The sequence below is a fragment of the Petaurus breviceps genome, unplaced genomic scaffold (assembly GCF_028583685.1).
Source record: "Petaurus breviceps papuanus isolate PSGF00001 unplaced genomic scaffold, PetGlider_PUasm1.0 90879, whole genome shotgun sequence".
In the NCBI taxonomy this organism is placed as follows: Eukaryota; Metazoa; Chordata; class Mammalia; order Diprotodontia; family Petauridae; genus Petaurus; species Petaurus breviceps.
Genome location: NW_027187368.1, coordinates 1727404 through 1740291, shown reverse-complemented (window position 1 = coordinate 1740291; position 12888 = coordinate 1727404). Strand labels below are relative to the sequence as shown.

Below are 12888 nucleotides of genomic sequence, written 5' to 3'. Positions count from 1 at the left end.
TGCTTTCTATTAGAACTCGAAAATAGGGGGACCAGGAAGCTTGTCTCAAATTGAGCAGGCAGATTGAGGCACGTGGTAGATTAAAAAAATTCAAACAATTCTTTCCACTAACATTCCTCCCTCCCCCTCCCCCCCCAAAAAAACCCTGCACATAATTAGAAGCCCATATTTGGACATGGGTATGGGTTAAAAAGTGACCATATTTGGCAGAAGCCCAGATATAGAAACCTCACCCAAAGCCAACCTTTTACATAGAGCTCTGCTAAAATAGAGCAGGGATACTGCTAGTACCTGGTGATATAAATTCCCGACAGAATTCATTCTTATTTGCTCCTTGCATAGCAGGGCAATGTCCTGCATCCTTTGCTGAAGGAAATGCTAATTACTTTTACAAGATTCATGTGTTCATAGTAACAGGAGGAGAAACTATTCATGTTTAACCCATTAGTTTGCATTTCTGGAAAGGCCATGCAATTTTTTTTTTTTTATTATTAATGGTGATTATTAAAAGCAGTATGGCAAAGAGGATAGACTGCTGGGCTTGGAATCAGGAAGACCTGGGATCATAGCACAACTCTTGATGCTTGCTCTGTGAATCTGTGTGTGTTATTAAAACCTCTGTGCCTCAGGCAGCGAACTCTGAAGGACTTAGCTACTAAGTCATAGATGGATTGCCATCCAAGAGTCTCCCAGTCTGAAGTCATAGATCCATGTAACTTGTACTTGACTTACACTGAAATATGAGTCTTTGAAAGAAAAAAACCCAAGGCATTATTGAAAAGTTCCAAATAGAAAGGACTTTAGAATATGGCATGTTGGAACAGAGAATGTTAGAACTGAAAGTTGCCTTAGAGATCATCTTACAGGTAAGGAGCCTGAGGCCCCGAGAAGGGGAATGGCTATTAGGGGGACATAATTAGTGAGTGGCACAGCCAGGACTCGAACCCAGATTTCCCAATTGTCATCCCTTCACACTGTATCACATTCCTTCTTTAGAGGGACTCATTTATTTCGAGAGGGAGTCTATAGATGAAAACTGGAACTAATTGGTAAAGATGGCAGACTCAGGGTATTGGCTAATTTATTCATCTAAAACAGTGCCTTGCACATAGCAGGTGCTCAAGAAATATTTGTCGAATGAACAAAATACTCACTAAGTTATATTATCTCCCTGCATTCCCCAGCTGTGTGAGAGAACCCCCTTTTCTCTCTGAAGCTATGAATACAACATTGCTATTCAACAATTATGTAGTTCTATCACAGAGGTAGCTGCAGGCTGGAAAATCTTTGAGGGTTTAAAACTATAGAAATATAATGAGTAACTTGTGTTCACACAGAGGAGAATGGCATCTTCCAGAGCTCTAGCACCAATAACATTAAAAGCCTCAGATCTGATCCATGCTTTAGACTTGTAGCAAAGAAAAGTACATTCTAATTTGTAATCAGTGCATATGGAGCAGAAGACAATTTTAATTAAAAGCTGTCATGTAATTTTTCCCATCATTTTGTGCCTGTTGAGGGTTTAAAAAAAATCAGCTTAAAGCCTACCTCCTATAATCTGTACTCCCTGTTTACAGTACAGCATAGTCACAATTTTGTATATTTTTTCCACATAAGTATTTCATTATAGTCAACAGTGTTCAGGTTGCTGGAATGGCCTTTTGCCTCGGTGTTCACTGCTTATTTCATGTCTGTGAAAGGCTTTTCTTTCTTTCATAGATGGTTTCTCAAGGATCATTTTGAACCATGGCTTTGGGACTAAGATGCTTTCGTTGGATGCAGCCTGGGCTTTGCAACTCTCTTTCAGTCTTGACGAGGCCTCTTTCGGAAGTTAGGCTGAGGAGTATGAGTATTACCTGGAATAACTGCCAGCAATGTGGGGCCTATCCAACTGTGCCCATCCGACAGTTTGCTACCAAGAAAGCCAAAGGTATGGAAACCATACCTTAATCTCTCTTTTTTCTTCTTCTTTTTAAAAAATTTTTGTTTTCAGATACAGTCATAGAACTAACAGAAGAACAGAGGTAGAAAGGACCTCAGTTCATTATTTACAAAGTTAAAACAGAGTCAGTTAGAACTGAGAGAGACCTTAGCATACAGAATAATAGACCACAGTGCATTAAAATGGAAAGCGATCCTAGGACACACGGTGCTAGAATAATAGGATACAGAATGGCCTTTGTGTGAAGTCTCACATCTTCATCATCATCATCATCATAATAGCAATGACAATAACAGCTGATGTTTATATAGCACTTAACTCTGTGCCAGGCACTATGCTAAGAGCTTTACATTTATGATCTCATTTTATCCTCACGACAACCTTCAAGGGTACGTACTGTTATTCCGCTTTTGCAGATGAGGAAACTGAGACAAGCAGGATTAAGTGACTTACCCAGGGTTACACAACTAGTAAGTATCTGAGGCCAGATTTGAAGTCAAGTCTTCCTGATTCCAGGCCCATCTCTGAACAAAAATCACCTCTAGAACATCCCTGACAAGAAATGAAATTTCTGTTGTACTTTGCTGTTTACTAAGTGTTTTCTTTACCAGAGATCCCTGGGAGGTGGGGAGGACAGTTATTATTATTATTATTTTTGTCTGAAGCTGTGGTTTCATTGGTATAGGGAGCTCTGTTGTGTAAACTAACTGCTTCTACTAGAAGCCATCAGTACATGTTTGACAACTTAAAAGTCCTAGATAATTCCCTTTGAGAGTTCTGCCAAAAGGTTGAGTGACTTGTCCAGGATCACAGCCAGGAAATGCCATTGATTGGACTTGGATCCAGGTTTTCCTGACTCTGAGTTTGGCTCTTTATCCCCCATACTACACTGCTTCTTTGGCAGGTTATTCCTCTCCTTATTTAGCAGAATAAGAAACTGAGGCTCAGTGAGGGAAAAGGATTTGCTTAATATATAGATATTAAGGGGCAGAGTTGAAACCCAGACTAGACCTGAGGTCTTTAAGGTCTCCTGATTCTGAGCCCAGTCAACCAATTAACAAGCATTTAAGGGATCACTATATGTCAGGAGCTGTGCTAAGCACTGGGGGTACAAAGAAGCAGCAAAATCAGTCCCTGCCCTCAAGGAACTTACATTCTGAAGGAATGTAAGTATAGTGTTTGTTGATGTTAGTGCTGCTGCTGCCTGTGTTCATTGTGTGTTTGATTCCTAGCCAAAGGTAAAGGACATTCCCAGCCTCGAGTCAACATTAATGCTTCCTTGGTGGAGGACATAATCCATCTGGAAGAGGTAGATATGGAAATGAAGTCTGTGGTAGAAGCCCTTAAGGATAATTTCAACAAAAATCTCAATATAAGGACCTCTCCAGGTTAGTAACATATATATTGTTATCCAGTATATAACTATCTTATTGCTGTAAATTGAATCCGCAGGGCCAGGGACTTAACCTGTAGTTTCATTGATATAGGAAACTCTGGGGTGAGGAAACTTTCTCTACCTCTGCAATTTCTAGTCTTAGAGGATTGCCCAGACCACTGAAAAGTTGAGTTACTTGGCCAGGGTCCTACAGCCAGTATGTTTCAGATATAAGACTTGAACTCAGGTTTTCTTGTCTCTGATGCCAGCTTTCTCTCCATTGTGCCACACAATAAATAAATTAGAACCTGGAGCTTTGATCTGCATCCTCAGATTTCTTTTGCTTTATTATTTTTCATCACTCACTGGGAACTCAATGACTATAACCTTGAAATTTCCAACTAAAGAGTTTCTACATCCTGGGCTTGACCAGGAAGAATCCATTTGGGTTAATAACTTCCTGAAAATGGCTTTTTGTAAGTGGGAAATGTCAGAAATGTCTATGAGAACTGTTTGCAGATGTGACGAAGAAGCAAGTTGTCAGCTTGCACGTCAGCAAGGCAGGAAAAATCCAATTTCCACTAAATGAGCCTTTTGGAAATTGTCATCAGCCTAGTGTCGGGCTCATGGCATCTCTGGAGGTGAGGAGGTTTGCGCGGGGATCCCTCCTTCTGCTCTCCTTCAGGATAGGCTGTTTTATGTGAGATATTTGAAAATATTTTATTAAGTTACTCTTGAGCAAACAAAGAGAAAAACATATGGTTCCATTTGTAAACATCATTATATACACACTGAGCTGTAAGATACAACCAGCATTAAGGCAGAAGACCATTCTACTCCTTGGTCAGCTTTTGTCAGCTGGGACATAGTTGTCTTTGCCGACAGGAGAGTATGCCACTCGATCTCTTTAACTGTTTATTTTAACCCTGCTTATTGTTTTTGGTATGAAATGAATAAAAGGTGGCCCCTTTCCCTGGTGTGTTTTATCCGCTAACATTCTGTAGTTAAAACCAGAGGGCAAGTAGAGGGGGAGCTCTGGGAGAAATATGACACCTAAAATCAGCCAGTGAATTCTACTCCACTTGACCAGAAAAGATCTGCTGGATTGGCAGAGAGAAGCCATTGAGTGTAGTTTGTTAAATGTTAACCTCAGGGAATGTTAAAGGCAGAACAGAGGAGGAGGTGAGCAAGATCCTTGATGGGGACTGATGAGAGGGAAGAATTCAATATGCTGTGGATAGGCGTAAGGGGTGATAACTATCATCAGTGTGGACTAAAAATTGCACCTGTTTTTATAGTACTTTAAAGTTTATAAAGTATTTTCCTTTCATCAGGCCTTTGAGGTAAGGAGACAAAGATTGTTATCCCTGTTTGCAAGTGGGAAAATTAAGGTCCATGGAAAATTAAGTGACTTGTCACTGGTGTCACAGCTAGGTTGTGTCTTGGAGCTGGGATTTGAATCCAGGTCTTCTGACTCTAAATTCCTTACTCTTCTCACCACACCATGATGTGTAAAAAGCCTTCCACTGAGATCACAGAAGTACTTTCTTTGACAGAGAATCCCATGACAAATAAGCAGAGTAGAATTAAGATGTACCACAAAACATTTTCCCCTTCGTCTTCTTCATTTCTTTTTGGAGGGCAATTGGGGTTAAGCAACTTGCCCCAAGATCACATGGCTAGTAAGTGTTAAGTGTATGAGCCTGAATTTGAACTCAGGTCCTCCTGACTCCAGGGCCGGTGCTCTATTCACTGCTCCATCTAGCTGCCCTGATCTTAATTTCTGAATGATTTTTGTGTGGGAATAATAAGAGCTCACGATGCTACCAACCTGAAAATTTACAGTTCTTTCCTCAAAAATCCCATGGATTGGATCATTGGTTTTAGAGCCAAAAGGAGTCTTAGGATCATTTCCAACTCTCACTTTAGATGTGAAAATGAATCTAAGAGGTGAATTGATTTGCTCAAGATGACATGAAGCATTTGAACCCCAGCTCTGACTTACAAAGGGAACAATTCTGCTGTGCCACCTGTATTGGTTCCTTCAGACAACCAGTGTGTGTACACAGAGAACCTACTGGTGAACTTAGATTTTAAGAAGATATTTAGAGGCTAGAAACAAGGACAGGTAATTAATACAAAGAGCTAATACAAAGTAGGAAATGAATGAATGAATGAAAAATTAGCAAGTGCTTACTGTGTGCTGAGAACCGGAGATGCAAATATAAAAGCAAAGATTTTCCCTGTCTTCAGGTCGAGCACACCAGCATTTAAAGCATTTACTGCGTGTGTGCCAGTCACTGTCCTGAGTCCATAGATACAAAGAGAGGCAAAACCAATCCCTGCTTTCGAGGAGCTTACAATTGAATCGAAGAGACAACACGTAGCTAACTTTGTACAAACAACGTATTTAACAGTAGAAGTGAGAGAGAATCTCAGAAGGACAGTGCTAACATTCAGGAGACCGGGAATGACTCTCTGCAGACATTGGAATTTTATTTGAGACATGAAGGAAGCCAGGAGGCTGAGATAAAGAAGGAGAGAATTGCAGGCATAGGGGAAAGCCAGTGAAAAGACCCAGAGTTGGGAGACGGAGTGTCTCATGTGAGCAACAGTGAGTAGGCCAGTGTCAGTAGATCATAGAATGTAGTATATCATGGAGGAGAAGGAAGTCTGGAAAGGTAAGAAGGAGCTGTATTATGAAGGACTTTAAAAGCCAAACAAAGGATTTTATATTTGGTCCTGGAAGCAATAAGGACCCCCTAGAGTTTGTTAAATAAGGGAATAACATGTGCTTCCGAAAGGTTTGCCTCAGTGGAGGATGAACTAGACTGGGGAGAAACTTGTAGCAGGAAGGCATGAGAGGTGATAAGGACCAGCATCAGGTGGTGGCAAGTCAGAGGGAAGAAGAGCATATGTGTGAGAGGTGCGAAAAGCTACCTTCCAATGCTGTTAGTTCTACAATTGGTAGCACTTGGCAACATATTGGATACTGAGGGTAAGAGACTGAGAAGAGTCAGATATGACTCCTAGGAGTGGCTAAGTGGTGCAGTAAATAGCGCACCGGCCCTGGAGTCAGGAGGACCTGAGTTCAAATCCTGCCTCAGACACTTAATACAAAAACTAGCCATGTGACCTTGAGCAAGTCACTTAACCCCAGCTACCCTCCTCCCCCCCCAAAAAAAAAGCAGATATGACTCCCAGGTTTTGAGCCTTGGCCACTGGCAGAATGGTGGAAGTTAGCGAAAAGGGAGGATTTGCGGGGAAAGACACAGGGTTCATTTATGGATATGGTGAATTTCAGATATCTACCGGACATCCAGTTCTGTATGTCTGGTAAGCAGGGACAGATGGGAAACTGGAGGTTAAGAGAGAGGAGACAAGGTCTGGAGAAAGGTTATGGCTGGACAAATAGATATGAGGAATGTGTGCATGGGGATCATAATTGAATCCATGGGAGTTGAAGACCAAGCAAAATCATATAGAGGGAGAAGAAGGTCCAGGACAAAGCTTTCATGAACTCTGATACTTAGTGGGAAGGAGAACTAGAACAGAGCAGTGTCATGAAAACCTAGAAAGAGGAGAGTGTCAAGAAGAGAGTCATTGACAGTGTCAAAGGCTGGCAGAGAGGTTAAGGAGAATGAGCATTTAGGATAGGCCATTAGATGTCAACAGTTTTGGGGAGAAAACACATCTAGGAGAGCGGGGGTCAGGGAGGGATATTTTGGTTTGAAAATGACAGAAATGGGAAGCGGAACCACAGAGGCTTTAGATGGATGCATCCTCTTCGGGAGCAGTAATGGAATTGATTTAATTATATCGTGGAACTGAACAAGAGAGGAGTGAAGGGTAAGCATTCAATAGCGTGGCAGCTGATAGGGAGATGACCAGGAAGTGATCATATGGCACTATAACAGCAGTTTTACAGGTGCCAAAGCTTAGAATGAACTGATGCTGGCCAGGAAAAATAAGGACATGAATAGGTCGTTCTTGTTTTAAAAGTGATATTGGAAAAATGAGAAAGAACCATTGCTTGGAGTGAATGGGACAAGGCTAACTGATTATATAAAGAGAGTATAGCTGCCTAATTCTTATTTTGCTTGTTTTCTCTGCCAAGGAAAGTGATCTTTGCATTGGAGAAGACAGGACAGAAATGTATTAAAAGATATAAAGAAATAAGTAATAAAGAAATAGGTAGAGAGCATGTTATCCGCCTTTAATGAATTCAAGCCAACTGACCCAGATAGACTACCTCCTCCATTCCTGAAGGAGCTAGGATATGTGATTTCTGAGTCACCATTAATAATATGTGAATGTTTTTGGAGAGTAGGACTGGAAAAGGTTAGATATCCCAGTTTTCAAAAAAGGGAAGAGAATGGAGTCTGAACCATAGGACAGTGACCTTGACTTCAATTCCTGGCAGAATTCTAGAACATTATTAGAGATAAGGTTAGCCAACATCTGTAAAAGAAAGACATGATGCAGCCTTGCATCAAGAACACACCATAGGCCTTGTTACCTTTTCTGAAAGGGTTTCTAAACCGGTGCATAAAAGAACATTGAAGATGTAGCTGACCTTATTCATTTATTTATTTATACCAAAACAGTTGATAAAATCTTTCCAACTCTTCTTGTGGAAAAGATGGATTGAAAAAGTTAGATTGAACTGGAATTTGGTAAATGACCAGACTCAAAGAGCAGCCCTTAGTGGTTCAGTGACATCTTGGCAGGAGGTCTCCAGTGCAGTGCCACAGAGGTCTGTGCTTGTCCCTGTGCTGTTTAACATTTATATTAATGACTTGGATAAAGGTGTAGATGACGAAAAGCTTGGAGGATAGCCAACTCCAGGGATGACAGAGCCAGGATCAAAAAAGATCTCAACAGGCTAGATCATGGGACTGAACCTAATAAGATGAAATATGATAGGAATAAGTGTAAGGTCTTACATTTGGGTTCAAAAAAGCAGATTTTAGCAGCAGCCTTGGACACTTACTGTGTCACTTAACCCCAATTGCCTCAAAAAAAAAATAGGCAGACTTTACAAGTGTTATATGGAGGGAGTCTTGGTTAGCAATTTGTCTGAAAAAGAACTAGGGGTTTTAGTGGATAAGTCATTAGTGATGTGTCATCAAAAAAAGCTAATTCAATATTGGGCTGCATCAAGAAAAACATAGCTTCTGAGAAGAAGGTGATAGCCCTGCTGTATTCTGTTTTGATCGGACCACAACTAGAATATCATGTTGGTTTCTTGGCATCACAATTTAGGAAGGTCAGTGATAAGCTGGAATGGGTCCAGAGAAGGGCAGCCAGAATGGGTTGAAGGGCCTGGAGCTCATGCTGTAAAAGGATTGGTTGAAAGAATGGATTAAGAACAGTCGCAGTGGAGGGAGAACATGATAGTTGACTTCTAGGGTTTGAAGCATTGTCTTGTGGACAAGAGATTACGCTTGTTCTCTGTGACCACAGAAGTCAGAAGTAGGAGCAGTGGGTGGAAGATTTAGGCTTGATACCAGGAGGATCTTAACAATTAGAATTATTCAAAAGTATAATGGACAGTCTTGGGAGGGGTTCCTTCTCAAGCAGAAAATGGATAGCCACCTATTAGATACCATAGTTGGTGTTATTTTGGGGGTATGGGCTGGACTAGGTAACATTCCTTCTATCTCTGAAAGTCTGTGATTCTTTATTTCCCAATTCTGTTCCTTCTACTACACCATGGACAAGTACTTGGATAATTATCTCAATTTTTCAGTTGAGGAAGCTAAGGGAGAAGTCAGTTGCTCACTGTTCATAGGACTGGTGAGTGGCAGAGCTAATACCTTAACTCAAGCCTCTTGATTCTGAGTTATGGCATTATTTTTTGTTTTACTGTGATATTCAATTAGTCTAGTGGAACTGGAGTCCCTCAATGCATGGGGTACACTCAAACCCCTTTTCATCATCAATCTATTGACCAGATTTTTTCCCTTTCATTTCTCTTTCTTCACTAGCTAAGTCCTTTGTAATGGCTGAATTCAATTAGCTCAGTGGTCTCCATTATTTGCTTTTGGTAGCTAAATTAAGTAGTTTCCAACAAATTTACCCTTTATGAAGGCAACATATTCAGATCAAGACTTCAACTCAGTTCTTATGTCCCTGGCAAGGTATTGAATTATAATAACATAAGAGGACCCAGGGTAGGTAGTCTAAAATTTAGTTGCAAGTGACCTTTTATTTTCTTTTGTTTTGTTATCTTCTCTCTGAGTTACAAAAGGTGTCAACAGCAAGTGATCTCTACTATACTTGTTGTATTTTGTACAGGAAATCAGGGAATTTGGGGGAAAAAAAAAAACATTTCTCTGGCTTTTGATTATAGATATCTCTACCAAAAAAAAAAAACCCTTATTTTTGATGCTTTATAGCTGTGCCAGCAAAGTACAAGTTTGGGTAGGTCAGTTCATGGTAGAAGGACTTTGGGGATGGGCCCAGTGACAGAATAAGGGTGGTATCTGAGGACCAGTTAATGTATGGAGAGAAACCACCAGAAAGCTGGCCAAAATTGGAGGAGCATGATCTATGTTAGGGGAGAGAACACTAGTCCTAATGAAATCACCCGTCTGTGAAGTACTAAAGTATAAATAACTGCGTTGGTTTTTGCCATTATATGGCTTTGCATTGGTATTTTCCTAAAGTGAACTTGGTGGCAACTCAGTACAGAGGTAATTTTGAAGTGGCAAAAATTCAGTTTAATCCAGACTTTTCTGTGTGTTATGTTCAAAAAGCTGTGTTGAGTACTGGGGGATACAAAGCTCAAATCAAAATAGTCCCTGCCTTTTAGGAGTTTATGTTCTTTTTGTGGGGGAGGATCGAGGGAAGGGGTTACAATATGTATACAAGTAAGGGAACATAAAGCCTATACCAAATAATACAAGGTAATGGAGAAATGTGGAATGTTCTCTCTCAGGGGCCCTGGATCACATAACTGTGACAACTGGTGATGGGAAGTTTGCTCTAAATCAGATCGGCCAAATCTCCCTGAAGTCGCCTCAGCTGATTTTAGTAAACATGACCCATTTCCCAGAGGTAAGATTGCATTGCTCAAGTTCCATGCGGGCTGAAGGTGGAGTGGGAGGAAGTCAGAAAGGCTAGATCAAGAAGAGAGGGAAGCATTTCTTTCCCTGCCCCCACCATTTTCTCAGGTTTAAGTAGAAGACAGAATAGCATAAACATTCAGAGAAAATGTTATCCTGGGTGGGGATAAAGAAAAAGATTCTTGTTGCTGCTCAGTTTCCTTTTGGTTGATTATGGGGCAGTGTAGTGGTGCAAAGTACATCATTCATTTTTGTTGTTCAGTTGTGTCTCACTCTCTGTGACCGCATGGACCATACTGTCCAAGAAGTTTTCTCGGCAAATTACTGGAGTGGTTTGCCATTTTTTAATCCAGTGTACTAACGCAAATAGAAGTGAAGTGACTTGCCCAGGCTCACACAGTTAGTAAGTGTCTAAGGCCAGATTTGAATTCATGGCACTCTATCTGTTGAGCCATCTAGCTGCCCCTGCATCATTAATACTGCCTCCTAACTGGACTGAATGGACCAGTTGAGAATAGAGAGAGAGTATCAGTCTTTTTGAGGCCAGGTAAGGAAACTAGCACTGAACAGAGTCAAGAAGACTTAGTTCTAAGTCCTAGCTCTACTGCTTACTAATTGTGTATCTTTGGTGAGTTCCTTCACTCCTTTAGGTTCCAATTTCCTCATTTATAAAATGAGAGTTCCCTTATACCTTTTATTTATTTTCATTTATTTATTTTTTAAATAACCTTTATTTTATTTTTAATAAAAAATTATTATTATTTATTTATTTATTTTATTTATTCCCTTTTTTAGGTCTAAATTCTATAAAATTCTTTCCTTCTTTACTCCCTAAAATCCGTTATCATCTCCACAGTGTGAATTCAGCCTATGTGGAACACTGCACCCATTTATTGTATAATATATTGAAAATCATAGATTCATAGACTTGGATAAGACCTTCGAACAGAAGTGTAAACCTCCTCCCTGCCCCCACTCCCTTCTTCAACCAGATTAAAATGTATTTGGGAAATATTTAACAAAGTCAAGTATGGCATAGAGAAATGTTAATTTGTGGATTTCCAAGTCAGTATGGGGCCCACAGGGATCAGGTTTCTATTCAAGTTTGACACCACTGCCTTAGAGAACATCTAATCCAAGCTGTGCATTTGACTGAAGGGAGAATTAAAACACGAAGAGTTGAAGTCATTTGCTCCATTGAGTTAGTAGCAGTGATAGGAATAGAGCCAGAGTCTCCTGACTCCAAGGCTTTCTACTACACCTTCTTGCCTATTCCTATACCCTCTGCAACCTTTAGTGTGATATGGGGTAGGGGAGTTAGTTTAAGAAAACAACCAAAAGTCACTTGGAGCCACATCAGTCGAATAAGGTGTATGCTCAAAATCAGCAATTTGCAGAGGGAAATATAAGGAGACAGTTGTCAGATAGTTGAAAGGGTCTTTAATGTGGAGTCAGAAGACATGTATTTAAATTCTGGTCATGCCTGTTTACCTTGTGACCTAGGACAAGGCACTTAACCTCTTAGTATAATAATATGTAAAATAAGGAGGTTGGACTAGATTATTTATATCATCCTTTCTCAGCTCTCAAACCCTTTTCTTCCGTTTCCATCCTTCCTCCCCTCAAAAAACTCCTCCAGGTATAAAGCAAACCCTAAGATGTCCCCAAGACATTTTGATTACAGATCAATGAATCTCATTTTGTTTTGTGACTTATAATTTGGTTCTGAAAGTAGTCATGACCATAATTGGAACAAATGTCCAGCTTGTTGAGCCAGAGAACATTTGACAGGTCCAATTATAGAAGGAAGTTTCTATACCATTCCCTATTCTTTCTCAACCCATCCCCAAAGCCTTTGCTTGATAGACACCCCTGGGGCCTATAAAACCAGTGCTGCTGAAGACATGGGCGGTGGGAAATAATCCTCCACCTGTGCTGAGGTGAGCCTTTTCATGAGCTCCATCTGCTCCTTTGAGACAGGAATATGGAGACTTAGAGCTGGAAAATATCTCCCATATCTGCTTCCTCTGGGCCCCTCAGCCATATCTAGCTAGTTTATTTTATACCAACGATATTGCAGAGCCAATTTAGGGAATGGCCTCCTAATTGCACAGCTTGAAGACCTCATCAGTGGGATTGCTTTGCAGTTCCAGCCACTTGTGTTATTAAATATAAAATGACATTCACAAAGGAAGAACCTGATTGGCCACTGCAGACTGATAGGAGGCAGGAAGAGGACCCATAGAAATTAAAGCACTTAATTTTTTTTGAAGTCAGACTGCCTTCATCTTTTCCTACTGCTGTATCACTCATTTTCTGCCCATTACAACTTGATGACTTTAGAAGCACTTGCAGATGACTTGGAACAGAAGTTCATTGCCAACGGCATCGTGAGGAAATATAAGTTACTTGTTCCTTTTGTGATTCCGATGTGTTGTCTGGTGTTATCTGGGGAACAGTATTGCTGTAACTAAACATTTCCTTCCTATAGCTTAGAAACA

General features: G+C 40.5%; 1 protein-coding gene across 1 annotated transcript in view; it reads left to right on the top strand.

Moving 5' to 3' along the window:
• Nucleotides 1-12888, top strand: part of MRRF (mitochondrial ribosome recycling factor) — a 53694-nt gene that overhangs the window by 4990 nt on the left and 35816 nt on the right. The window contains exons 2-4 of the mRNA XM_069073749.1: nucleotides 1720-1930; nucleotides 3175-3330; nucleotides 10261-10379. Coding sequence (XP_068929850.1) covers nucleotides 1747-1930; nucleotides 3175-3330; nucleotides 10261-10379 — 459 coding nt within the window. The 5' untranslated portion in view covers nucleotides 1720-1746. The remainder of the gene's footprint in view (nucleotides 1-1719; nucleotides 1931-3174; nucleotides 3331-10260; nucleotides 10380-12888) is intronic.